The 27,183-nt window shown below is 44.6% G+C and overlaps 1 protein-coding gene and 1 long non-coding RNA gene across 2 annotated transcripts; both read left to right on the top strand.

Annotated features, from left to right (window-relative positions):
- Window positions 1-79: 79 nt before the first annotated feature.
- On the top strand, window positions 80-22,980 carry LOC121581084 (zinc finger protein 721). Its single transcript, XM_041896463.2, has 19 exons — window positions 80-415; window positions 788-1,381; window positions 1,547-1,610; window positions 3,553-3,714; window positions 5,528-5,772; window positions 6,376-6,772; window positions 11,390-11,714; window positions 12,036-12,125; window positions 12,224-12,319; window positions 12,499-12,628; window positions 12,872-13,031; window positions 13,335-13,834; window positions 16,371-16,571; window positions 16,788-16,977; window positions 20,118-20,498; window positions 20,754-20,906; window positions 21,186-21,552; window positions 21,960-22,031; window positions 22,142-22,980. The coding sequence occupies exons 1-19, from the start codon at window positions 407-409 to the stop codon at window positions 22,386-22,388; spliced, it is 4,383 nt and encodes a 1,460-aa protein (XP_041752397.2). The 5' UTR covers window positions 80-406; the 3' UTR covers window positions 22,389-22,980.
- A 2,280-nt stretch (window positions 22,981-25,260) lies between these two features.
- On the top strand, window positions 25,261-27,175 carry LOC123483352. The gene is made up of 3 exons (XR_006658204.1): window positions 25,261-25,634; window positions 26,511-26,646; window positions 27,027-27,175. It is a non-coding gene; the product is annotated as an uncharacterized LOC123483352 (long non-coding RNA).
- The last annotated feature ends 8 nt before the right edge of the window (window positions 27,176-27,183 follow it).

The raw sequence follows: 27,183 nt of genomic DNA, 5'->3' as shown, positions 1-27,183 counted from the left end.
GTGATCATGTAGACGCGATAGACGAGAGTAATCAACTACCGCGTGTGATCAAGCTAGTATCTTTTACTTCTGTCTTTTTACTGTTAAGCTAGCAAGTTTATAGTTAGCCGAAGGTAGCTTATTATCTTCCCATTTTTGCATTTGCTAATACAACTGTTCAGCTATCAACTTCGCTTTTGTCTTGCATGCATCGGCCACAGGACTTCGTTGAACCGTAACTTTTGCAGAACACCGCATATTCTGTACTGGGCAAAGTCATAAGCCTAACAGGCTAACAGGTTTAGCTACCGTTAGCCATGGCCCTGTCTTGTGTGACATGACAACTTTCATGACCTGCTGATGATTCGTGTGTAATCTCAGTGATCCTGTGATATTTCTGCCCGGTGGACCATCTTAACAGAACACCATGGATGAGGTGAGAGGGAACTCAAAATATGAGTGTAAAGATTTCATGTAGCTAGCTAGTTAGCTTGCTGGCTTGTCGCCTATGCTGTCAGTTGAATTCTTGGTGTAATAACATTGTCGTTTTTTAGTTAATCATATAGTCACCCTTTCATGTGTCTAGCTTTAACAGTGTTGTTTCGCAACGTGAAAGAAAGCAGAAACAACTTCTTGATTTGAGGAATCTTTACTTTAGTATCCGGCAGGAGACAATACAGCAGCAATGAAGCAGTGTAGCGATGTTCCTAACTCTGGGTCCAGCGGAGTAGACTGAACCAAGTGCTGAGTTTGTTTCAATTGTTTACCAGTAACAATGTAGCCTAGCCTGTGCTGTTCTCTGCTACAGGAGTCTGTAGACCAAGCGACCAGTCTGTCTCCTCCAAGCTACAACGCTGGAGCTGACTGTAACCATGGTGACCAGAGCTCACTGTTGAGCCAGCAGAAGATGGTGTCGGAAAACCACAATTATCTCCAGCACCATCAAACACTGGCCTCAAAAGTTTCAGCGGAAGAGGAAGAGGAGGAGAGAGGAGTGTGGTGTGAGTCTGATGTCAATGTAGTACAACACAACAACCTCAAAAACACAACATCATCCACTAAGAAGTCTTTCCCCTGCTCTGTGTGTGGACGACTCTTCACTACAAAACAGTCCCGGGACCGACACATGAAGACCCACACGGGAGAGAAGCCGTTCCACTGCACTGTGTGTGGGAAGAGCTTCTCTCAGCAGTCCTCCTTTAGGATACACCAGAGGAGCCACACGGGGGAGAAGCCCTACTGCTGCCCTGAACCTGACTGTGGGAAGAGCTTCTACCAATCAGGAGCCTTGTTGAGACACGGAAGGAGTCACGCTGAGGGGTCTACTAGACTAAGAACTGCTGCAGATGTGCTGCCACACCAACAGGAGCTGCTCGTCCGACGGGACGATACCAGTAGCAAGGTGGGGAAGAACTAGGGCTGCGTCCTCAATTGGCACCCTATTCCCTATATAGTGCACTACTTTTTGACCAGGCACCAGGGCCCATCCCTATGATAAGGGTGCCATTTGAGACGCAGCTCTAGACAACTAGCTGTACAATAACTTTTCATTGTTGCTTCGTTTTAGAATTCTAGACTTCAGGCTGCTGTGGATGTGCTGCCAGAGCAAGAGGATGTCCGTCTGGCCCAAGGTACTGATGGGGGTGGTTTATGAAGGCATGTTGCTAGCCCAAGGTACTGATGGGGTGGTTTATGAAGACATGTTGCTAGCCCAAGGTACTGATGGGGTGGTTTATGAAGACATGTTGCTAGCCCAAGGTACCGATGGGGTGGTTTATGAAGACATGTTGCTAGCCCAAGGTACCGATGGGGGTGGTTTATGAAGACATGTTGCTAGCCCAAGGTACTGATGGGGTGGTTTATGAAGACATGTTGCTAGCCCAAGGTACTGATGGGGTGGTTTATGAAGACATGTTGCTAGCCCAAGGTACTGATGGGGTGGTTTATGAAGACATGTTGCTAGCCCAAGGTACTGATGGGGTGGTTTATGAAGACATGTTGCTAGCCCAAGGTACTGATGGGGTGGTTTATGAAGACATGTTGCTAGCCCAAGGTACTGATGGGGTGGTTTATGAAGACATGTTGCTAGCCCAAGGTACTGATGGGGTGGTTTATGAAGACATGTTGCTAGCCCAAGGTACTGATGGGGTGGTTTATGAAGACATGTTGCTAGCCCAAGGTACTGATGGGGTGGTTTATGAAGACATGTTGCTAGCCCAAGGTACTGATGGGAGTGGTTTATGAAGACATGTTGCTGGCCCAAGGTACTGATGGGGTGGTTTTAGAAGAAGACCTGTTGCTGGGCCCAAGGTACTGATGGGGTGGTTTATGAAGACATGTTGCTGGCCCAAGGTACTGATGGGGTGGTTTATGAAGACATGTTGCTAGCCCAAGGTACTGATGGGGTGGTTTATGAAGACATGTTGCTAGCCCAAGGTACTGATGGGGTGGTTTATGAAGACATGTTGCTGGCCCAAGGTACTGATGGGGTGGTTTATGAAGATATGTTGCTAGCCCAAGGTACTGATGGGGTGGTTTATGAAGACATGTTGCTGGCCCAAAGGTACTGATGGGGTGGTTTATAAAGACATGTTGCTAGCCCGATACTGATGGGGTGGTTTATGAAGACATGTTGCTAGCCCAAGGTCACTGATGGGGTGGTTTATGAAGACATGTTGCTAGCCCAAGGTACTGATGTGGTGGTTTATGAAGACAGTGTTGCTAGCCCAAGGTACTGATGGGGTGGTTTATGAAGACATGTTACTGGCCCAAGGGTTACTGATGGGGTGGTTTATGAAGACATGTTGCTAGCCCAAGGTACTGATGGGGTGGTTTATGAAGACATGTTGCTACTTGCAAATAAACAAACAAACACACATCTTCATTTGCAAATCATATTCAGTTGAGTTGCTGGCCCTTTTAGGACCACAATATACAATGAGTGTACAAAACATTAAGAACACAGACCGATCCAGGTGAAAGCTATGATCTCTTATTGATGTCACCTGTTAAATCCACTTCAGTCAGTGTAGATGAAGGGGAGGAGTCAGGTTAAAGAAGGATTTTTAAGCCTTGATGCAATTGAGACATGGATTGTGTATGTGTGCCATTCAGAGGGTGAATGGGCAAGACAAAAGATTTGTGTCTTTGAACAGGGTATGGTAGTAGGTGCCAGGCGCACCGGTTTGTGTCAAGAACTGTCACGCTGCTGGGTTTTTCACGCTCCAACAGTTTCCTGTGTATATCAAGAATGGTCCACCACCCAAAGGACATCCAGCCAACTTGACACAACTGTGGGAAGCATTGGAGTCAACATGGGCCAGCATCCCTGTGGAACGCTTTCGACACCTTGTGGAGTCCATGCCCCGACGAATTGAGGCAGTTCTGAGGACAAAACGGGGTGCAACTCAATATTAGGAAGGTTTTTCTAATGTTTGGTATACTCAGTGTAAATATGCCTCCATGTTTTATTATGTGTTTAATGTGTGTGATGTTGTCTCCGGCTGGAGCAGACTGCTACTGTTAATGATCTAATAAAGTACATCAATACATTTCCCCCCCAAATGTTTCTAGGTACTGGTAACCATAGCGACCAGGGCACGCAGACTCAGAGGGGGGGGTCAGTGAAGCAGCAGGACAGCGGTCAGACAGACGGACAGATCAGGAGAGGTGAAGAAGAGGAAGCCGGTGGTTTAATCAACTCCGAGGAAGTTGGCTGGGATCCTCCTCATCTTGGTAAGAAGTGGTGGAACCCTGAGAAGAGTTTGATTCATACTTCATAATCACTATGGCTGCGTCCCACATAGCACTCTTTATAAAGGGCACTACTTTTGACCAAGGAAACAAGTGCACTATATAGGGAATAGGATGCCATTTTGTCCGAAGCCTATAAGACCTATGTGTCATTACTGCTCTTTAATGTGGGTCCTGGAGACCCACAGGGTGTTGTTGATGTGTCAAGGGCATGACGATCAGTTGAATTAGGTGTGTTACTGCTGGGACGGAACAAAAGTCTGCACGCCCAGCGGGCTTCCAGAACCGAGGTTTGTTGGGCTTCCAGAACCGAGGTTTGTTGTGCTTCCAGAACCGAGGTTGGTGGGCTTCCAGAACCGAGGTTTATTGGGCTTCCAGAACCGAGGTTGGTGGGCTTCCAGAACCGAGGTTGGTGGGCTTCCAGAACCGAGGTTTGTTGGGCTTCCAGAACCGAGGTTGGTGGGCTTCCAGAACCGTGGTTGGTGGGCTTCCAGAACCGAGGTTGGTGGCCACCAGACCTGGGTTCCAATACTACACCGAACAAAAATATAAATGCAACATGAAAGAATTTCAAAGATTTTACTGAGTTACAGTTCATATTAGGAAATCAGTCAATTGAAATAAATTCATTAGGCCCTAATCTATGGATTTGACATGACTGGAAATACAGATATGCATCTATTGGTCACAGATAAAAAATAAAAATAAAAATTAAGTAGGGGCGTGGATCAGAAAACCAGTCAGTAGCTGGTGTAACCACCATTTGCCTCATGCATCTCCTTCCCATAGAGTTGATCAGGTTGCTTATTGTGGCCTGTGGAACGTTGTCCCACTCCTCTTCAATGGCTGCGAAGTTGCTGGATATTGGCGGGAACTGGAACACGCCGTCGTACACGTCGATCCAGATCATCCCAAACATGCTCAATGGGTGACATGTCAGGTAAGTATGCAGGCCATGGAAGAACTGGGACATTTTCTTGCGACATGAGGCCGTGCATTATCATGCTGAAACATGAGCTGATGGCGGCGGATGAATGGCAGGAGAATGGCCCTCAGGATCTCATCACGGTATCTCTGTGCATTCAAATTGCCCTCGATGAAATGCTATTGTGTTCGTTGTCTGTAGCTTATGCCTGCCCATACCATAACCCCTGTCACGGGTGGCTGGTGAAGAAGCCGGATGTGGAGGTCCTGGGCTGGTGTGGTTACATGTGTTCTGCGGTTGTGAGGCCGGTTGGAAGTACTGCCAAATTATCTAAAACTACGTTGGAGGCGGCTTATGGTAGAGAAATGAACATTCAATTCTCTGGCAACAGCTCTGGTGGACATTCCTGCAGTCAGCAGCTTTTTGTGCGTAGGGGCAATTTCTGGGATCTTTTATTTCAGCTCATGAAACATGGGACCAACACTTTACATATTGCGTTTTATATTTTTGTTCAGTGTATTTGAAGTCATTCCAAATACTTTATCTTGGATTGATTGGGCTTGTCTGGCGCAATGGCACCAATAGAGTACGCCCGGACCAAAATATTTGCAACAAGGTCTGATACTGGTCTAACCCAGAGCCATATATTTAGAGCGTTGGACCAACTTTGAAATTGTAATATTGTTCTAATTCTAGACATTCAGTGACATAGCATTATTTAAATGTTCCCCATGTAATGTGAACGGGGTGCTAACATGGCTCCATGCAATGTTGAAGTGTCAAGTAAATGCGTTATTATGGAGAAGCCTTTATGGGCTAACTCTCTAAACACGTGGTTCTGGTCTAACCTATCCCATCTCATTCCCACAGGAGGCAGTCCTCCTCCTCCTCCTCCCAGCTCTGGCCCTTCTACACCGGGAGGCCGACCTGTCCAACACCAGCAGAACCACAGGAAATCTTCCCACACCAACACCTGTCAGAAGTGTGGAGAGCGGTTCCCTACCTTCTATCAGCTCCGTGTCCACCTGACCACCCACCGGGGAGAGAAGCCCTTCTCCTGTCCAGACTGTGGCAAACGCTTCTCAGCCCGGGGCTACATGGAGTCACACCAGAGGGTAGGTTGAGTCCCAAATGGCACCCTATTCCCATTGAGCTTTCGTCAAAAGTAGTGTACTATATAGAGTAGTGTACACCCTTGTTTTATTTATTGTTAAAACAATTCGTATTCAGTTTAAAACCATTTTAAAAGTACAAAGAAATCCCAGAGGACAATGAAAGCGTTAAAGCTGAAATCCGTAAAGGGAGAAACAGCGCCACTGTTCACCCCAGCGCTACTGTTGTTGAGCGTCCAGCAGTGTAAAAAAAAAAATGTGCAGTACATATTCTGGTGTTCTAGCGCGCGTGCAATGATGTCAGAGGGAAAAGAAAACTCTTCTTTGTTTTAAAGTAACTTCTTTATTGTTGTAAAATCCCAAACGGACGTGGCAGTTCCACCAAATACGGATTCCAGGTTTGACTAAAGGATCACTTTAGTCAAACATGATCTTTTTTGTATTTTCATTCATTAGCCAATGGTAGTACAACCCCAAACTTGTGCATGTCAGAAGTCAAGTTTTCAAGATGGAGCACTTTCGGTCCAGAGCAAAAACTCTGCTGATAGTTTTTTAATAAACTATCCCTTTTAAATACACTTATTTCCAATGTGGTCCTGGGTGTAGGTACACATCAAGGAGAGACCATACCCCTGCCCCGACTGTGGTAAGAGGTTCCTCTCTCTGGGAGACCTGAAGAGACACCAGCAGAGCTTCTCCGACGAGAGACCGTACGGCTGCTCCGAGTGCGGGAAGAGCTTCACCCAACCGGGGTTCCTAAGGGCACACCAGAGGACACACACCGGGGTCAAAGGTTACCCATGCCCCTACTGTCACAAGGACTTCTTCACTGCCTCCAGTCTGAGGAGACACAGGAAGCAGGCGCATGCGGAAGAGACCGTCACACTGCCCCCTAGTGGTGGACTCCAGCTATCACATGCTGGAGAGACCCTAGGTCAAGCTGAAGCTGGTGTACCAGTACTGAAGGTCATAGTGAAGGAGGAGGAGGAGGATCCTGCTTTTGGTGAGTCACATGTTCTGTCACATGTCATAGTCATGCCTTATTGTGTCAGACCGGTTTAGTTTACTCACCAACTACTAATCAAACTAGGTAAGGAGGGCTTCTCTTATCAAAATAAAAATCATCAAAGCTAGAGTCCTTAATTAAAACAATTACAAAGCGGCCACCCCACCTCTGTTTTGGTAAAAAGCTGAGGGACAGGGCTGGAGAAATGGAACCACTCTCAAATTCATAGACCGAGCTATGAATGCAAGGACTGACCATCCATGAAATCAAAATGATAGTTTTAACCATGTTTTAAGGTTACACAGTGTTTGTTAAAATTTACATTGGAGTAAAACAATTTTATATTTTGGGTTCTGATGGGGTACGACAGTTGAACTAAGCTCATGAAGCATTTATAAGTTATGTTCTACAAGAATCAATGGGTGTACACTACTGTTCAAAAAATGTCTAAGTGACCCCAAACCTTTTGAACGGTAGTGTATGTCATTAAAGGAAAACCCTCACCGGCCAGGTTGCGTGCATGACCGGTGCAAAATAAATAAAACCCAAGCTGTGGAACGTTCCTTTAATGATGTATACCCATTGATTCAATCATTTCACCCACACCACTCGCGCACATGAACAAGTGTCTGCTTTAGCCAAGCGCTAAAATAGAACTTGGTTCTATTTGAGACTCTCCACGCGCTGCAAGTCCCCCTCCTTATTGGATAGCAGGAAGATAAAGACCCAGCTGGATGCTTGAAAGGCAAATGAGGATAGATTAATTAAAGATGAACTAAAATAGGTTTCCCTTTTTATCCGTGGATTAATACGTCGGAGTAGAGAAACACACGATTTTGTATGACTCCCGGTCAAAATTCTACAAAGAACCAACTAAAAAGAGGACCATATGCCATGTCAGGTAAAATAACAACTCAATGTTCATCTCCAAGGACAAAGTAGCTAGCAACAGCTAGCTAGCTAAACGTCCATGAATGTTTCATGTTTGTTACGACCTGCCCACAATTTTAATATAGTTGGTTCACAGTTGGTTTTGATATTTTAACCTGCGTGTCCTGATCGCGTCTTGTGTGGATGGACAAAATCAACATGCGTGATGACATCGTCCCCACAGTGACGGTACGTACATATCCCAACCAGAAGCCATGGAGAACCAGAAGCCACGTAGTCAGCATGTTACCGCTGTACTTTGTGGAAATAAAGTGGTAGTGAGTGAATATGAACTGTCTTGGCCTTACCCCATTTTACTTTAGTATTAGATTAATATGTTTTTAAACAACACAGATACCATTAAAAAAATATATTACACATTATTACATTTCAACCAGAGAATCATCAACCTGGATAAAGCCTCTGTACTGCCTATCAGGAGATAGATATTCATAATGAATGCGCCCAACCACCATTGCAGGTGAAACCACTCTTGTTTTTCCCCAAGTCTTACTCCAGGAAGTACCCACTCCAGGAAAAAACAGTATGCTGAGTAGGCAGGCCATAAAAATGACTAATCAGATTTGTTGTTAGGATAGTGTGTTCTCTAACATTAGTAAACCCAGCTGATAGATGTAGCCAATACCAAGGTAAAGTGGTCTAAGGCTACCATGACGACAGACATATAAACATCAGGAGATTACCATAGCACGCTTGTAGCCTATTGAATGCTATAGGAGACTAGTAAATACAGTATAGTTGTTATCAATGTTATTGTGGGAGCACATTCAGTAGCCTAATATGACCATTTTCAAGTCAGTGTTGCAATGCTTTTCTCTACTTTACCAGCTAGGCTATGTCAATGCTTCCACTTGTCTCTACTTTACCAGCTAAGCTATGTCAATGCTTCCACTTTTCTCTACTTTACCAGCTAGGCTATGTCAATGCTTCCACTTTTCTCTACTTTACCACTTTACTAGCTAGGCTATGTCAATGCTTCCACTTTTTCCCCTCTACTTTACCAGCTAAGCTATGTCAATGCTTCCACTTTTCTCTACTTTACCAGCTAGGCTATGTCAATGCTTCCACTTTTCTCTACTTTACCAGCTAGGCTATGTCAATGCTTCCACTTTTCTCTACTTTACCAGCTAGGCTATGTCAATGCTTCCACTTTTCTCTACTTTACCAGCTAGGCTATGTCAATGCTTCCACTTTTCTCTACTTTACCAGCTAGGCTATGTCAATGCTTCCACTTTTCTCTACTTTACCAGCTAAGCTATGTCAATGCTTCCACTTTTCTCTACTTTTACCAGCTAAGCTATGTCAATGCTTCCACTTTTCTCTACTTTACCCACTTTTTTCTCTACTTTACCAGCTAAGCTATGTCAATGCTTCCACTTTTCTCTACTTTACCAGCTAGGCTATGTCAATGCTTCCACTTTTCTCTACTTTACCAGCTAGGCTATGTCAATGCTTCCACTTTTCTCTACTTTACCAGCTAGGCTATGTCAATGCTTCCACTTTTCTCTACTTTACCAGCTAAGCTATGTCAATGCTTCCACTTTTCTCTACTTTACCAGCTAGGCTATGTCAATGCTTCCACTTTTCTCTACTTTACCAGCTAGGCTATGTCAATGCTTCCACTTTTCTCTACTTTACCAGCTAGGCTATGTCAATGCTTCCACTTTTCTCTACTTTACCAGCTAGGCTATGTCAATGCTTCCACTTTTCTCTACTTTACCAGCTAGGCTATGTCAATGCTTCCACTTTTCTCTACTTTACCAGCTAAGCTATGTCAATGCTTCCACTTTTCTCTACTTTACCAGCTAGGCTATGTCAATGCTTCCACTTTTCTCTACTTTACCAGCTAAGCTATGTCAATGCTTCCACTTTTCTCTACTTTACCAGCTAAGCTATGTCAATGCTTCCACTTTTCTCTACTTTACTAGGCTTTCTCTCTACTTTACCAGCTAGGCTATGTCAATGCTTCCACTTTTCTCTACTTTACCAGCTAGGCTATGTCAATGCTTCCACTTTTCTCTACTTTACCAGCTAAGCTATGTCAATGCTTCCACTTTTCTCTACTTACCAGCTAGGCTATGTCAATGCTTCCACTTTTCTCTACTTTACCAGCAATGCTATGTCAATGCTTCCACTTTTCTCTACTTTACCAGCTAGGCTATGTCAATGCTTCCACTTGTCTCTACTTTACCAGCTAGGCTATGTCTATGCTTCCACTTTTCTCTACTTTACCAGCTAGGCTATGTCAATGCTTCCACTTTTCTCTACTTTACCAGCTAGGCTATGTCAATGCTTCCACTTTTCTCTCTACTTTACCAGCTAGACTATGTCAATGCTTCCACTTTTCTCTACTTTACCAGCTAGGCTATGTCAATGCTTCCACTTTTCTACTTTACCAGCTAAGCTATGTCAATGCTTCCACTTTTCTCTACTTTACCTTCCACTTTACCAGCTAAGCTATGTCAATGCTTCCACTTTCCTCTACTTTACCAGCTAGGCTATGTCAATGCTTCCACTTTTCTCTACTTTACCAGCTAGGCTATGTCAATGCTTCCACTTTTCTCTACTTTACCAGCTAGGCTATGTCAATGCTTCCACTTTTCTCTACTTTAACAGCTAGGCTATGTCAATGCTTCCACTTTTCTCTACATTACCAGCTAAGCTATGTCAATGCTTCCACTTTTCTCTACTTTACCACTTTTCTCTACTTTACCAGCTAAGCTATGTCAATGCTTCCACTTTTCTCTACTTTACCAGCTAGGCTATGTCAATTATTTCACTTTTTTCTACTTTACCAGCAAGGCTATGTCAATGCTTCCACTTTTCTCTACTTTACCAGCTAGACTATGTCAATGCTTCCACTTTTCTCTACTTTACCAGCTAGGCTATGTCAATGCTTCCACTTTTCTCTACTTTACCAGCTAGGCTATGTCAATGCTTCCACTTTTCTCTACTTTACCAGCTAGGCTATGTCAATGCTTCCACTTTTCTCTACTTTACCAGCTAGGCTATGTCAATGCTTCCACTTTTCTCTACTTTAACAGCTAGGCTATGTCAATGCTTCCACTTTTCTCTACTTTACTAGCTAGGCTATGTCAATGTGCTAGCTCTGGATGTAAAGAAACCAGGCAGATCTCTAAGTTAAGCAACAATGACAGAACTAAGGATTCCCAACCGCGCTAACGTTATATGACTGTATTTCAATATAAAAACATTAGCTGACAAAACACTTCCTCTGTTGTTATCTGTCCTCTTGGCCCCGCTGGTTTAGGCTGTCTTCTCCAGTTTATCTTCAGGATTACAGTCTCAAGGCTGTTTAACTAGGAACGCACACACGCATTCGGGGGTGGGAGATCAGGAAATCAACCTCACTCCTCCCTAAGCTCGTTGTAGTTTTCAAAAAAAAAAACGTGATTACCCCCAAATATGTAATTGATGGTAAAATCCAGACAGAAAACATACCAAGCTTCCGACTACAGTCCTACAGGTTCATAGCGTGATATAGGACAACGATGTTGTGTTCCTTTAATTTTAAGTCCAAAAATTGATGTAGCAACTGCGGATTCTAGCTTTAATTACTCATTACCCTTTGACCTTCAGGTTTCGTGGTAAGTTAGTTAGTTATAGTTTAGTTAACCCAAACTATTGTCCTCATCCACACAGGAGAGAGTTCTAACAACCACCACTCTGAGTCTGAGGAGAGTCTCCCTGCATCCGTAGAGCAAAAACAACAACAACAACAACATAAAAAGCATCACAGCTGCCACAGAAGAGCCCACCCCTGCCCTGTGTGTGGAAAGGAGTTTCCCATTGCATACAAGCTACAAGTCCATATGAGAATCCACACTGGAGAGAAGCCTTTCTCCTGCTCTGTGTGTGGGAAGAGCTTCGCCCAGAAGGGGAGCCTGACACTCCACCAGATCGTCCACACAAGAGAGAAACCTTACTCCTGCCCCGACTGTGGGAACACCTTCTCCCAGATGATTAGGTGTGTTATTGTTATCAGCATAGACCTGTGTCCTATTAATTAGTGCACACATAGAATCTAGTGCACACCATAGCAAAACGTTTTGCAAAGGAAAAATAAAACACTTGTTTCTTATTGAACAAGTACAGGTAATCTCCTCCCTGTTAAGGCCGTGGGCATCCTTTTGGTGCCTAGTGAATACGACCCTGGTCCGTCCCTTTTATGTATTTAGTTAGGCATATGCCATCTGCATGCTCATGGAGTTCGTTGGTTTGTTTTGACTGGCTGCTATGTGGGTGTAATAAAACTTGAACTACATAAAACTAACTTCTAACTTATCAGCCTGAAGAGACACCAACTTCTGCACACGGGAGAGAGACCGTACCGCTGCTCTGAGTGTGGGAGGAGCTACACCCAGCAGAGGAACCTGAGGTGTCTATGCTTTTTTTTATTGATCAATTATAAGGTTTACAGGATCATTTTTAAAGTAGTCAGAATAGTGTTTTTTATCTATATTTATCTTATCTTAGAACACACCAGCTGAAGCACACCGCAGAGAGACTCCACCGCTGCTCTGTGTGTGGAAAAAGCTTCTTCACGGCCTCAGGACTCAGGGATCACCAGAGGTTAGTCTCGACTTTAATCGATGATTTCACTATTATTTTAGCCATCTCTTTTATTTGATGTTCCTTTATTATTCTATTTTATTGCCTTCTGTTGTTTTATTGATCTCCTATATTTCATTGTTTTACTGTAAAGTGTTGCGATTCTAAATAGACTTTAAATAAAGTTTGATTTGATTTAGGTCTCACACAGGAGAGAAACCGTTCCCCTGCTCCGTGTGTGGGAAGCGCTTCTCACGGCCTGGTCTCCTGAGAGAACACCAGCAGACTCACAGAGGAGATGGTAGACAGACGGAGGGAGACAGCAGCAAGGTGGGAGACAATTATAGTTACGTCCCAAATGGCAATAGCCTGGGCCTTGGTCAACAGGAGTTCACTGTATAGGGAATAGGGTTCCATTTGGGACTCATCTTATGATTGACAAGTGCTTCAGGTGTTTTCAAGATGAGACATCAGTATTCTGTCATCTATGGAACCCTCATAGGTCGTCGGGGCCAGAAGATTTGTTATTCCTATCTTTATTTGTAATGATATTTCATTACATTGCCATTCTAGGACACTGGTGACCGATCGAGGCCCAAACCCAAAGAGTCCTTGGGTGAAACTCTGGGACTGAAAATTATAGTTGAAGAACTGGAGAGAGAAGAGGAGGAGGAGGAAGTTGGTGGTTTGATCAATTCTGACGGAGAGGAAGTTGCTCACAATTCTCTTTCTGGTAAGGGGCAGGATCATGACGATGATGATTTTGATTGAGCTCTTCATTGTTGAAGGATGCATCCCAAATGGCACCCAATTCCCTACACAGCACCTCTTTAGACCAGAGCCCTATAAGGAATAGGGCGCTATTTGGGACGCAGGCTTAGTGTTAGTTAGTTGGTCATCTAGTGTTACCATAACGGCTAAGTATTTGTTTAACCTGCTCTACACTTTTGCCCAGTCAAAAGTAGTGCACTATGTAGGGAATAGGGCGCCATTTGGGACGCACCTCCATGTTTAACCTCTCCACTTTTCCACACAGGAAAAAGCCCTGTCCCAGTCTTTGTTAGCGGTGAGATTCCCTCTACATCAGCAGAACGTGAACAACACCACCAACAAATCCTGGAGAAACGATGCAGAACCAAAAAGCCTCACCTCTGCTCTGTGTGTGGAAAGGAGTTCCCTAAACCATCGAAGCTAGTTGCACATCTCCGCACACACAGTGGAGAGAAACCCTTCTGCTGCTCTGTGTGCGGTAGAGGCTTCTCCACAGGGGGCATCACCCTACAGAGACACCTATTAACACACACCGGGGAGAAACCTTACCACTGCTCTGTATGCGGGAAAAGGTTCATCCAGCGGGGGAATCTGTTAAAACACCAGAAGGTGCACACTGGAGAGAAACCTTACTCCTGCTCCGTGTGTGGACGGAGTTTCCCTCGGTTTGAGCGTCTGAAGGACCACCAGCGGACGCATACGGGAGAGAAACCTCACTCCTGCGATGTCTGTGGGATGAGGTTCTCCTACGCGTCCTCCCTCAAGGTCCTTATTGTTGTTTTTAGACATTATTACCCCACTTCCCTACATTGTTTTTTATCACTCAAATCTAATTTTATTAGTCACATAGTTTGTAAACAACAGGTGTAGGCTAACAGTGAAATGATTACTTACGGGCCCTTCCCAACAATGCAGAGAGAAGGAAAATAGAGAAATAATAGAAAAGGTAATAATAAATACACAATGAGTAATGATAACTTGGTTATATACACGAGGTACCAGTACCGAGTCGATGTGCAGGGGTACAAGGTAATTGAGGTAGATATGTACATAACTAGGAATAAAGTGACAGATAATAAAGAGTAACTAACTATTTATCAGTCTTATGGCTTGGGGGTAGAAGTTGTTCACGGTCCTGTTGGTTCCAGACTTGGTGCATCAGTACCGCTTGCCGTTCGTTAGCACAGAGAGCAGTCTATGACTTGAGTGGCTGGAGTCTTTGACAATTTTTAGGGCCTTCCTCTGACACCGTGTGGTATAGAGGTCCTGGATGGCATTGAGGTTGGCCCCAGTGATGTACTGGTCCATACCCACTACCCTCTGTAGCACCTTGTGGTCGGAGGCCGAGCAGTTGCCATACCAAGCAGTGATGCAGCCAGTCAAGATGCTCTCAATGGTGCAGCTGTATAACTTTTTGAGGATCTGAGGGCCCATGCCAAATCTTTTCAGCCTTCTGAGGGGGAAGAGGCGTTGTCGTGGCCTCTTCATGACTGTATTGTGTGTGTGGATCATGATAGATCCTTAGTGATGTGGACACCGAGGAACTTAAAACTCTCGACCCGGTCCACTAAAGCCCTGTCGATGTGAATGGGGGCATGCTCGGCCCTCCATTTCCTGTATTCCACTATCCAGCTCCTTTGTCTTGCTGACGTTGAGGGAGAGGTTGTTGGCCTGGCACCACACTGCCATGTCTCTGACCTCCTCCCTATAGGCTGTCTCATCATCGTCGGTGATCAGGCCTACCACCGTCGTGTCGTCGGCAAACTTAATGATCGTGTTGGAGTCGTGCAAGGCCAAGCAGTCGTGGGTGAACAGGGAATACAGGAGGGGACTAAGCACACACCCCTGAGGGGCCCCCTTCAGGAAGTCCAGGATCCAGTTGCAGAAAGAGGTGTTCAATCCTAGGGTCCATAGCTTAGTGATGAGCTTGGAGGGCAGTATGGTGTTGAGCTGTAGTCAATGAACAGCATTCATACGTAGGTGTTCCTCTTGTCCAGATGGGAAAGGGCAGTGTGGAGTGCAATAGAGATTGCATCAGCTATGGATCTGTTGGGGCGGTAATGCGAATTGGAGTGGGTCCAGGGTGTCTAGGATGATGGTGTTGATGTGAGAATTTCACAGCTACAGATGAGTGCTATGGGTTTTAGTCATTTAGGCAGGTTACCTTGGCCTTCTTGGGCACAGGGACTATGGTGGTCAGCTTGAAACATGTAGGTATTACAGACTGGCTCAGAGAGAGGTTGAAAAATGTCAGTGAAGACACTTGCCAGCTGGTCAGACCTGAGTATGTATCCTGGTAGTCCATCTGGCCCTGAGGCCTTGTGAATGTTGACCTGTTTTAAAGGTCTTACTCACATCGGCTACAGAGAGCGTGATCACACAGTCGTCCGGAACAGCTGATGCTCTCATGCATGGTTCAGTGTTGCTTGCCTCGAAGCGAGCATAGAAGGCATTTAGCTCGTCTGGTAGGCTAGCGTCACTGGGCAGCTCTCGGCTCGGTTTCGCTTTGTAATCCGTGATAGTTTCCGAGCTGATGTAGTAGGATTCGATCTTAGTCCTGTATTGCCGCTTTGCCTGTTTGATGGTTCACTTGAAGCTGGTGACTGATGTGGTAAATTCCTGAACTCCTCAATCCTGGAACATATTTCAGTCTGTGGGTAGCGAAACAGTCCTGTAGCTTCTTAGCATCCGCTTCATCGGACCACTTCCGTATTGAGCGCATCACTGGTACTTCCTTAAAATCACCGGCCACTAGGAGCGCCGCCTCTGGATGAGCATTTTCTTGTTTGCTTATGGCCCCTATATTGGTAAATAGTATGGTCTACAGCTTATCATGAGGTATTCTAACTCAGGCGAGCAGAACCTTCATATTAGAGATCGAGCAACAGCTGTTGTTAAGCGACACACACCTCCTCCCCCTTTCAGCTGCCGTTCTGTCCTGCCCTCCTCCCCCTTTCAGCTTACCCCGACGCTGCCGTTCTGTCCTGCCAATGCATAGAAAAAACAGCTAGATGTATATTATCCATATCCTTGTTCAGCCACGACTCCGAGAAACATAGGATATTACAGTTCTTCAGGTCCCGTTGATAGGATAGTCTCGAACGGAGCTCATCCAGTTTGTTCTCCAGTGATTGTACGTTGGCCAATAGAACGGAGGGTAGAGGCGGGTTATGTACTCACCGACGTAGTTCACTTGTTATCTCCATATTCCCTTTTCCCTACATTATTTTAATCCCTTTAATGATGTGAAGTGTGTTTTGACCAATCTAATATGCGCTTTAAATCAATTCTGACTTGACAGGTCCATCGCAGGATGCACACCGGGGAGAGACCTTACGAGTGCTCTGTCTGTGGGGAGAACTTCAACTCAACAGCAAACCTGAGGAAACACAGACAGTCCCACACTGGAGAGGGGTCTGCTGCTGTTACTGGGGGATTTCAGACTGCTGGAGGTGATGCTCTGGGAAATCATCAGACTACACCTGTAGACTATTCAAACCAGGTGGGGGAATACGATGTCAATAACAGGATTCATTGATTGATTGAGATAGATTTTTGGGTACAACATTTGTACAGTTTAAAAGTACAAAGAAATCCCTGAGGATAAAGCATTAAATACACTTATTTCCAACGTGGTCCTCAGTGTAGGATGGAAGAAATGTTTTAACTAAACTTGTCACTTAACTCAACGTACTGTGTGACACTTCTGCCATTTTAGGGAACCGTTGTCAAAGATAAAAGCTCTCCGGGCCCAGACCAAGGCCACGGTGAAGGCTGCAGTCAAACATCTACCATATATATCGATAGTGAAGAAGAAGAGGAGGAGGAGGAGGAAGAAGAGATGGAGGAGGAAGTTGGTGGTTTGATTAATTCCGAAGGAGAAGAAGTTAATTGGGATTCTCTCTTCAGTAAGTAGAATAATTATTGGTGACAAAACGTACAGAATTACAGAAGAACAATGGCAGTACGTGGGTTGTTGATGTATAGGCTGAATCCCAAATCACACCTTACTCCCTACATAGTACACTAGATGGTTGTTGATGTATAGGCTGAATCCCAAATCACACCTTACTCCCTACCTAGTACACTAGATGGTTGTTGATGTATAGGCTGAATCCCAAATCACACCTTACTCCCTACCTAGTACACTAGATGGTTGTTGATGTATAGGCTGAATCCCAAATCACACCTTACTCCCTACCTAGTACACTAGATGGTTGTTGATGTATAGGCTGAATCCCAAATCACACCTTACTCCCTACCTAGTACACTAAATGGTTGTTGGTGTATAGGCTGAATCCCAAATCACACCTTACTCCCTACCTAGTACACTAGATGGTTGTTGATGTATAGGCTGAATCACACCTTACTCCCTACCTAGTACACTAGATGGTTGTTTGTGTAGAGGCTGAATCACACCTTACTCCCCCTACATAGTACACTAGATGGTTGTTGGTGTAGAGGCTGAATCACACCTTACTCCCCCTACATAGTACACTAGATGGTTGTTGGTGTATAGGCTGAATCACACCTTACCCCCTACATAGTACACTAGATGGTTGTTGGTGTATAGGCTGAATCACACCTTACCCCCTACATAGTACACTAGATGGTTGTTTGTGTAGAGGCTGAATCACACCTTACTCCCCCTACATAGTACACTAGATGGTTGTTTGTGTATAGGCTGAATCACACCTTACTCCCCCTACATAGTACACTAGATGGTTGTTGGTGTAGAGGCTGAATCACACCTTACTCCCCCTACATAGTACACTAGATGGTTGTTTGTGTATAGGCTGAATCACACCTTACTCCCCCTACATAGTACACTAGATGGTTGTTGGTGTAGAGGCTGAATCACACCTTACTCCCCCTACATAGTACACTAGATGGTTGTTTGTGTAGAGGCTGAATCACACCTTACTCCCCCTACATAGTACACTAGATGGTTGTTTGTGTAGAGGCTGAATCACACCTTACTCCCCCTACATAGTACACTAGATGGTTGTTGGTGTAGAGGCTGAATCACACCTTACTCCCCCTACATAGTACACTAGATGGTTGTTTTATATACAGTGCATTCGTAAAGTATTCAGACAGCTTGACTTTTTCCACATTGTGTTACATTACAGCCTTATTCTAAAATTGATTAAATTGTTTTTTTCCCCTCATCAATCTACACACACAATACCCCATAATGACAAAGCAAAAATAGGTTTGTAGAAGTTGTTGCTCATTTATTACAAATAAAACAACTGAAATATTTAATTTACAAGTATTCAGACCCTTTTCTCAGTACTTTGTTGAAGCAACTTTGGCAGCGATTACAGCCTCAAGTCTTCTTGGGTATGACGCTACAAGCTTGGCACACCTGTATTTGGGGAGTTTCTCCCATTCTTCTCTGCAGATCCTCTCAAGCTTTGTCAGGTTGGATCTGGAGCGTCGCTGCACAACTATTTTCAGGTCTCTCCAGAGATGTTAGATCGGGTTCAAGTCCGGGCTCTGGCTGGGCCTCTCAAGGACATTTAGAGACTTGTCCCGAAGCCACTCCTGCGTTGTATTGGCTGTGTGCTTAGGGTCGTTGCCCTGTTGGAAGGTAAACCTTCGCCCCAGACTGAGGTCCTGAGTGCTCTGGAGCAGGTTTTCATCAAGGATCTCTCTGTACTTTGCTCCGTTCATATTTCCCTCGATCCTGACTAGTCTCCCAGTCCCTGCCGCTGAAAAACATTCCCACAGCATGATGCTGCCACCACCATGCTTCATCATAGGGATGGTGCCAGGTTTCCTCCAGACGTAACGCTTGGCATTCAGGCCAAAAAGTTCAATCTTGGTTTCATCAGACCAGATAATCTTGTTTGAGGTGTGGCTTTTACTGAGGAGTGGATTCTGTCTGGCCACTACCATAAAGGCCTGATTGGTGGAGTGCTGCAGAGATGGCTGTCCTTCTGGAAAGTTCTCCCAGCTCCACAGAGGAACTCTTGAGCTCTGTCAGAGTGACCATCGGGTTCTTGGTCACCTCCCTGACCAAGGCCCTTCTCCCCCGATTGCTCAGTTTGGGTGATGAGAGGTGTTGGGTTTGCGCCAGACATAGCGTTTTCCTTGATGGCAAAAAGCTCAATTTTAGTCTCATCTGACCAGAGTACCTTCTTCCATATGTTTGGGGAGTCGCCGACATAGCTTTCGCCAAATATGTTTGCTTATTTTTTTCTTTAAGCAATGGCTTTTTTCTGGCCACTCTTCTGTAAAGCCCAGCTCTGTGGAGTGTACGGCTTAAAGTGGTTCTATGGACAGATACTTCAATTTCCGCTGTGAAGCTTTGCAGCTCCTTCAGGGTTATCTTTGGTCTCTTTGTTGCCTCACTGATTAATGCACTCCTTGCCTGGTCCGTGAGTCTTGGCAGATTGTGGTGCCATATTCTTTCAATTTTTTTAATAATGGATTTAATGGTGCTCTGTGGGATGTTCAAAGTTTCAGATATTTTTTTATAACCTAACCCTGATCTGTACTTCTCCACAACTTTGTCCATGACCTGTTTGGAGAGCTCCTTGGTCTTCATGGTGCCGCTTGCTTGGTGGTGCCCCTTGCTTAGTGGTGTTGCAGACTCTGGGGCCTTTCAGAGCAGGTGTATAAATACTGAGATCACGTGACACTTAGATTGCACACAGGTGGACTTTATTTAACTAATTACGTGACTTCTGAAGGTAATTGGTTGCACCAGATCTTATTTAGGAGCTTCATAGCAAAAGGGGGTGAATACATATGCACGCACCACGTTTCCGTTATTTATTTTTTAGCATTTTCTGAAACAAGTAATTTTTTTTTCCATTTCACTTCACCAATTCATGTCATGACATGAAATCCAAATAAAAATTCATTTAAATTACAGGTTGTAATGCAACAAAATAGGAAAAAACGCCAAGGGGGATGAATACTTTTGCAAGGCACTGTAAGACAACCACTTATCACAGTCATTGTAAGTCAGCGCTAGTATCGCCAATTGCTGTAATATTGTGGAGATGGACACTTAAATATGTTTGTTCTAACTCAGGAGAGAAACCGTTCAGCTGCTCTGTGTGCGGGAAGCTGTTCTCCCGGAAGGGAAAGTTGGACAGACATGAGAGGACCCACACTGGAGAGAAACCCTACCCCTGCCCTCACCCTGACTGTGGGATGAGCTTCTCTCAGTCTGGCAGTCTCCTGAGACACAGAAAAAGCCACGCTGGAGATGGACTACAGGTAAGTGACGACGCCTCCATTCTGGAAGAAGAGCCATCGGGTCCTGGATCTTCAGCATTGCAGGGCCCGAAGTCGGTTTCGGAAATGTTTGAGAACCAAGTTGAAGATCAAGAAGAAGATGATTATGATGAGGAAGTTGGTGGTCTGATCAATTCAGACGGAGAAGAAATCGGTTGGGATCGTCATCGTATCAGTAAGTGATAGAATGTTGACAGTTAGAATTTTGATGATGCTCTGTCCACATACGGTATATTCTAGTCAGATCAGATCACGATGATGCTCTGTCCACATACGGTATATTCTAGTCAGATCAGATCTTTTCATCTGCGTTTTATGTATTGTATGACATCACATGTTATGTCTGTTTCTATGTCTGTACCATGATGTTCAAATAAACCTTAAATTACAGTTGACTCGTTATCTAACCCATACTGTTTCATCAACACAGAACAGAGTGTCAGCCATCCCTCTACATCAGGAGAACATGAACAACACCAGGACAACCACAACAACACAAAGGCCAAGTCTCACCACTGCTTCAAATGTGGGAAAGACTTTGCCAACATCTCTAACCTACGGCGACACCAGAAGAGACACACAGGTTGTTGTCTCCACAGAGTTCCTATTAAATGATGAGTTCTAATATGGAATTCCACATGACCTTTTCCCAATTTTACTGCGTTCTTTGATTCCTTTTCAATGATTTAAGGAGTGTTGTTGTGAACCATGTAAAATTCACTTTAGGTTTGTGTTCCAAATGGCACCCTATTACCTTTGCAGTGCACTACTTTTGACCAGACCATATGGGCCCTAGTGCACTACATAGGGAATAGGGTGCCATTTGGGACACAGCCTAAATACTGCAAATCTGACTTGACAGGAGAGAGTTCCGACCACCGATCTGACAGCGATGCCAGGAAGTCCCACTGCTGCCCAGAATGTGGAAGAGACTGTAAGAAGCTATCAGCTCTACAAAAGCACATGAAGATCCACACGGGAGAGAAGCCGTACCCTTGCTCCGTGTGTGGGAAACAGTTCCGTGAAAGAACAGCCCTCCGCGACCACCAGAAAGTGCACACGGGAGAAAAACCTTACCCCTGCCCCGACTGTGGGAAGACGTTCGCTCACTCGGGGGCTATGAAGAGACACCTGCTGACGCACACCGGAGAGAAACCTTATTCCTGCTCTGTGTGTGGGAGGAGCTACACCCAGATAGGGCGACTGAGAGAACACGAGCGATCACACAGGTTGGTTCTATGTTAAGTTTAGCGTTCTGCTGTTTAGTCTTTGCTGGCTCCTTTTTACTCTGCTTATCTTGCAGTATTAGTCATACACATATTTTGGGGGCTAAAAAGCTTTTAGCCCTTTTTTAAAGCATTTCTACAGCTGTTGCTGATGTGCATCAGATCTGGGCCACAAAGCTTCTCAGAGTGGAAGTGCCGATTATAATCTTATTCATTTTGATCTAAATGGCCAAACTGATCCTAGATCAGCACTCCTACTCTGAGAAGCGGTGTGAACATGGCCCAGCTCGTTGGGCAATAATTGGGCAAAAGATCAGAATTAGGCCGCCTGTGTAAACGCAACCTTTGTGATTTCTGTGTGTAATAAAAAAGCGCGCTCTACACATAGAATGTATTTATTGTTATTACAGCGAGGAGAAGCATGACTGTTCCGTCTGCTGGAGGAGCTTCTCCAAAGCTACGGCCCTCGTCGCTCACTTCAGGTAAAGCACTTTGAGAACAACTACTGATGTTAAAAGGGCTTTTATTAAATACATTTTGATCGACTGACTGACTGATTCAGTCATTTTGTTGATGTTATTGATTGATTCAGGACCCACACTGGAGAGAGACCGTACAGCTGTGAGGAGTGTGGGAAGAGCTACGTACGAACCCAGAACCTCCGAGCCCATCAGAGGAAATGTCACAGCAGCTCACTACCAGACCCTGGGACTGGGACAGTGGAGGACCTGGCTGCAGGGGTGAAGAGTGAAGAGGATTCTATTAGTATCAGTGATGAAGAGGAGAGGGAGGCTGCCTCTGGAGTTGATGCTAGCAGGGAGGACCAAAACCAGGGCTAGCCTTCCACATTAGGATAGGAGGACCAAAACCAGGGCTAGCCTTCCACATTAGGATAGGAGGACCAAAACCAGGGCTAGCCTTCCACATTAGGATAGGAGGACCAAAACCAGGGCTAGCCTTCCACATTAGGATAGGAGGACCAAAACCAGGGCTAGCCTTCCACATAGGATTTTTCTGCGTCCCAAATGGCACCCTAGTCCCTAAATACCGGGCCCTGATCAAAACTAGTGCACTACATAGGGAATAGGGTGTCATTTGTGATTCAGCAAGAGTCTTTGCGATGATTATCTGTAGACCAAGAACCAATAGAATGGGCTTACTGTAGTTCTAAATTCCACCAGAGGAGGGCAGCAAAGTCTGAGAGACTAAATGATTAGTGTCAAGAAATTGAGTTTGAGCTAAAACATACACTACATGACCAAAAGTATGTGGACACCTGCTCGTCCAACATCTCATTCTAAAATCATGGGCATTAATATGGAGTTGGTCCCCCCCCCTTTGCCTCTATAACAGCCTCATACTCTTCTGGGAAGGCTTTCCACTAGATGTTGGAACATTGCTGCGGGGACTTGCTTCCATTCAGCCACAAGAGCATTAGTGAGGTCGGGCACTGATGTTGGGCGATTAGGCCTGGCTCGCAGTCGGCGTTCCAATTCATCCCAAAGGTGTTCGATGGGGTTGAGGGCAGAGCTCTGTGCAGGCCAGTCAAGTTCTTCCACACTGATCTCAACAAACCATTTCTGTATGGACCTCACTTTGTGCACGGGGGCATTGTCATCCTGAAACAGGAAAAGGCCTTCCCCAAACTGTTGCCACAAAGTTGGAAGCACAGAATTGTGTAGAATATAATTGTATGCTGTAGCACTGGAACTAAGGGGCCTAGCCCAAACTATGAAAAAGAGCCCCAGACCATTATTCCTCCTCCACCAAACATTACAGTTGGCACTATGCATTGGGGCAGGTAGCGTTCTCCTGGCATCTGCCCAACCTAGATTTGTCCGTCGGGCACATGGAAACCCATTTCATGAAGCTCCCGACGAACAGATCTTTTTGCGATGTTGCTTCCAGATGCAGTTTGGAACTCGGTAGTGAGTGTTGCAACCGAGGAGAGACGATTTTTACGCGCTACGCGCTTCAGCACTCTGCGGTCCTGTTCTGTGAGCTTGTGTGGCCTACCACTTCGCGGCTGAGCTGTTGTTGCTCCAAGACGTTTCCACTTCACAATAACAGCACTTACAGTTGACCGGGGCAGCTCTAGCAGGGCAGAAATTTGATGAATTGACTTGTTGGAAAAGTGGCATCCTATGACGGTGCCACGTTGAAAGTCACTGAGCTTTTCAGTAAGGCCATTCTACTGCCATGTTTGTTTATGGAGATTGCATGGCTGTGTGCTCGATTTTATACACCTGTCAGCAACGGGTGTGGCTGAAATAGCCGAATCCACTAATTTGAAGGGGTGTCCACATACTTTTTGTGTATATATAGTGTATAGAAGGCTTGCCTGATAGTCACAAACATGATGGGGCAGAACGCCATGTGTTGTTATGATTCTGAACGTCATATAGCAAGCGACAATGACAAGAAGCTGCCATGTGGGAAATCGTAGCTCGTTCATTTCAGCTAGTTTTATCTTGGTCTTGAAACCATGTCTTGTTTTGACCCATGTCTCATCTATGCCAATATGGCTAAAATCCACTAGCTAGTTAACCAACAACTGTAACGATGTATTTGAGAGACAAACAAGTGCTCATTGTGCAAATGTATTTATGTTTTCAATAAACATTTGGAGAATAAATGTAGTTTACATGTTGTCAACAATCTAAGCCAACCCCGCCTGTTTTGCCCCAGTTGTGGACTCATTGGTTTAGTTGCTAAACAACCCGTCTACTGACCATGAACGTTCCTTTGAATTACAATAAAAATGTTCTTCACATTAATTCTGTTTGAAGAACCTGACTGAAGAGATTCTGTAATTATTCTGTTCTTTATTGTATACTGTCAAGTTGGGTCAATTCGAATCTGGTATTGGAACAAAAGAGGTGAACACACGTATTTTAAGATATACTAGTATTTTAATTAATGCAAAACACTTCAATGGTAAATATGATGTTCGTATATACGGGCTCACTGAAACACCACGCAGGGCAGACAGAGAACCAACTTTTTCAACCCAAGGTTCTTCTTTAATACTCTGACAGAGATAGTTCCTGCTCCAGGCTGGGCCTGTCAGAGTAGAGGCTGGGTGTGGTTTAAACTTACCCAACCTATCGATGGCGCACAGGCTGGTCCCAGACCCTTGGCGCATCCCTGTTGCCAGGCGTTAGTTGTTTCTGCAACTTGTCTAGAAAGTCAGCACTTCTTCATTGTAGCAGTACACATGTCCTTGAGCAGTTTAACAAAGAGGCAGTGTGTGTGTGTGTGAGTCACAAGTCTGTCTCAGCCTACCCCCTAACGGTTCCTCACATTAATCACAGCTTGTTATGTTAAACAATCTATATCAGTACAGCACAAACCTATTATGTTTAATCATTAATGTATTATTTTTAAGCTATGCATCACATCTAATTATAAGAAAATAGATCCCCACAATACATCTCAATCATGCAAATATGTTAAATCCCTTCACATTTTTATCATATTTGTATTTGTCCAAGTTCTGGTGGTGCTAATAATAAACTCGGTGGGGTTGTAGCCAACACATGAAATACCACTCACTGATGCCTAGGCACAATACATGTCATGATTGAATAAATACGCCTTAAAAACAAGCTATTTTCCCTAGATTTATGAATCAATTATATTAGAATTAATGTCACTAGGGTCTATGGCAGTTTACCAGGCAGTTGACCCCCTCCCTCCCGTTTCCTATCCAAAAGCTGCTCACTGACCGAAGAAGAGTCTATCCCGGAAGTAGGCGCTAGTTAGCTAGCTCAGCTAGCTACTTCACTTCAAAATACTAATAAAATATGTCGATATGCCATTTCTGATACGGTTGTGATTGGCATAGACATTCGCCCGTCTGTCAAAAAACATTATGTAATTCTAACGAGCTAGACGCGAAGAGGCACAAAACAACATTGGTAACTTAGCTTGTTTAGCTAACGTTAGCTAGCTAGCAAGTTAGCTGTAATATTTTCACGACAACTGAGCCGACCCCGTTCTGAGGTGACAGTGGGTTTCAGTGGCAATTTCTCCAAACCCCAAAGTCTCCTGAAGAACTGTTGGGTCGATTCACAATGGATGAGGTGAGAAAGCGCACGTCTAGTAACAAACGTTCGCTAGGTAGCTAGCTAACGCCATGGTTTGTTGTCATACCAAATGTTAGTGGTTAGTTATCGTATAATATCAAGGCAAGCTGTCAGTTGACTCCTAAGTTATTGTTTCATCTAATGATCGTTATACTCCAGTACAGTAGGTCATGTTAGTAAATGTCATGCAGTGTAACGTAATCTTTAGTTGTCTGTCAGATTCATATTATAGGCCGCAGATTTATCCCCTGACTAAAGACCACGTGACCTGGCCAGGAGCACTCTAGGCCTGTGGAGCGTTTCCTGATCAGATCAATACTTTTGACCAGGGCCCATAGGACTGAAGGATTGCACTAAATAGGCATTCGGGACGCATACATCGTCAGGGTAAAACTCATGGCCGTAGTAGTATAATAATGCATCGTCAGGGTAAAACTCATTACATCTAAACATGCCGTAGTAGTATAATAATACATTGTCAGGGTAAAACTCATGGCCGTAGTAGTATAAATCTCGTCAGGGTAAACTCATGGCCATAGTAGTATAATAATACTCGTCAGGTAAAACTCATGGCCTAGTAGTATATTCTGTCAGGGTAAAACTCATGGTCGTAGTAGTATAATAATGCATTGTAGTTTAAATCAGACATGATCCCTCTAATGTTTAATTATTGTATCTGTGGCAGATAGCCTAGCGGTTACGAGCATTGGGACAGTAACTGAAAGGTCACTGGTTTGAATCCCCTAGCCGACTAGGTGAAAAATCTGCCGATGTGCCCTTGAGCAAGGACCTTAACCCTAATTGCTCCTGTATATCACTCTGGATTAGAGTGTCTGCTAAATTACTAAAATGTAATGTAAAAATGTATTTTAGGACGGTGATGGCAGACCCAGCCTGTCTATCTCCTGTCCCACTCGACCTAAACCCAGACGGTCACCAGATCCTGGCAGGAACCAGAGAACACTGCAGGGTCCCAAGCTGCTTAAAGTTGACTGGGATTCTCTTTTTAGTAAGTTGGAATGTTTGGAATTGGAATGTTTGGGACAGAATGGTGATCTAAAAGAATATGACTTATCGTTGAATTATTTATGTTCATCATCTAACCCAGTGTTTCTCAATCCTGGTCCTGGGTGCACGTTTGAGTTTTTGCCCTAGCACTCAAACACTTAATTCAACTCATCATCAACCCGTGATTTGAATCAGGTGTTTTAGTGCTAGGGCAAAAAAACAACAAAGATGTGCACCCCTTTGGGTCCTTGGGACCAGGATTGAGAAACACTGATCTAACCCAGATGTGTTGTTAACAACACAGTATCATTCTGTGTTTTTGAGTTAATTTATTTCCACCAATAAAACTGTTATAACCCATTAGTGCTATCATTCACACAGGAGAGAGACAACCTCCATCAGGAGTAGCTAAACAGCACCAGGAGAATCAGCAGAAACCCAATACATTTCACACCTGTCCAGTGTGTGGAAGACACTGCCAAAAGTTATCCATACTCCAGATCCACATGAGAATCCACACGGGAGAGAAGCCGTACTC

The sequence above is a fragment of the Coregonus clupeaformis genome, unplaced genomic scaffold (assembly GCF_020615455.1).
Source record: "Coregonus clupeaformis isolate EN_2021a unplaced genomic scaffold, ASM2061545v1 scaf0087, whole genome shotgun sequence".
NCBI classification, from domain to species: Eukaryota; Metazoa; Chordata; class Actinopteri; order Salmoniformes; family Salmonidae; genus Coregonus; species Coregonus clupeaformis.
The sequence above is the reverse complement of the archived record's forward strand: the minus strand, read 5'-3'. Positions and strand labels throughout refer to the sequence as shown.

Coding starts and splice junctions, on each gene's coding strand:
- LOC121581084 (XM_041896463.2), top strand. Junction 1,611..3,552: donor GGATGTCCGTCTGGCCCAAG/GTACTGATGGGG, acceptor AAATGTTTCTAG/GTACTGGTAACCATAGCGAC. Junction 13,835..16,370: donor CCTACGCGTCCTCCCTCAAG/GTCCTTATTGTT, acceptor CTGACTTGACAG/GTCCATCGCAGGATGCACAC.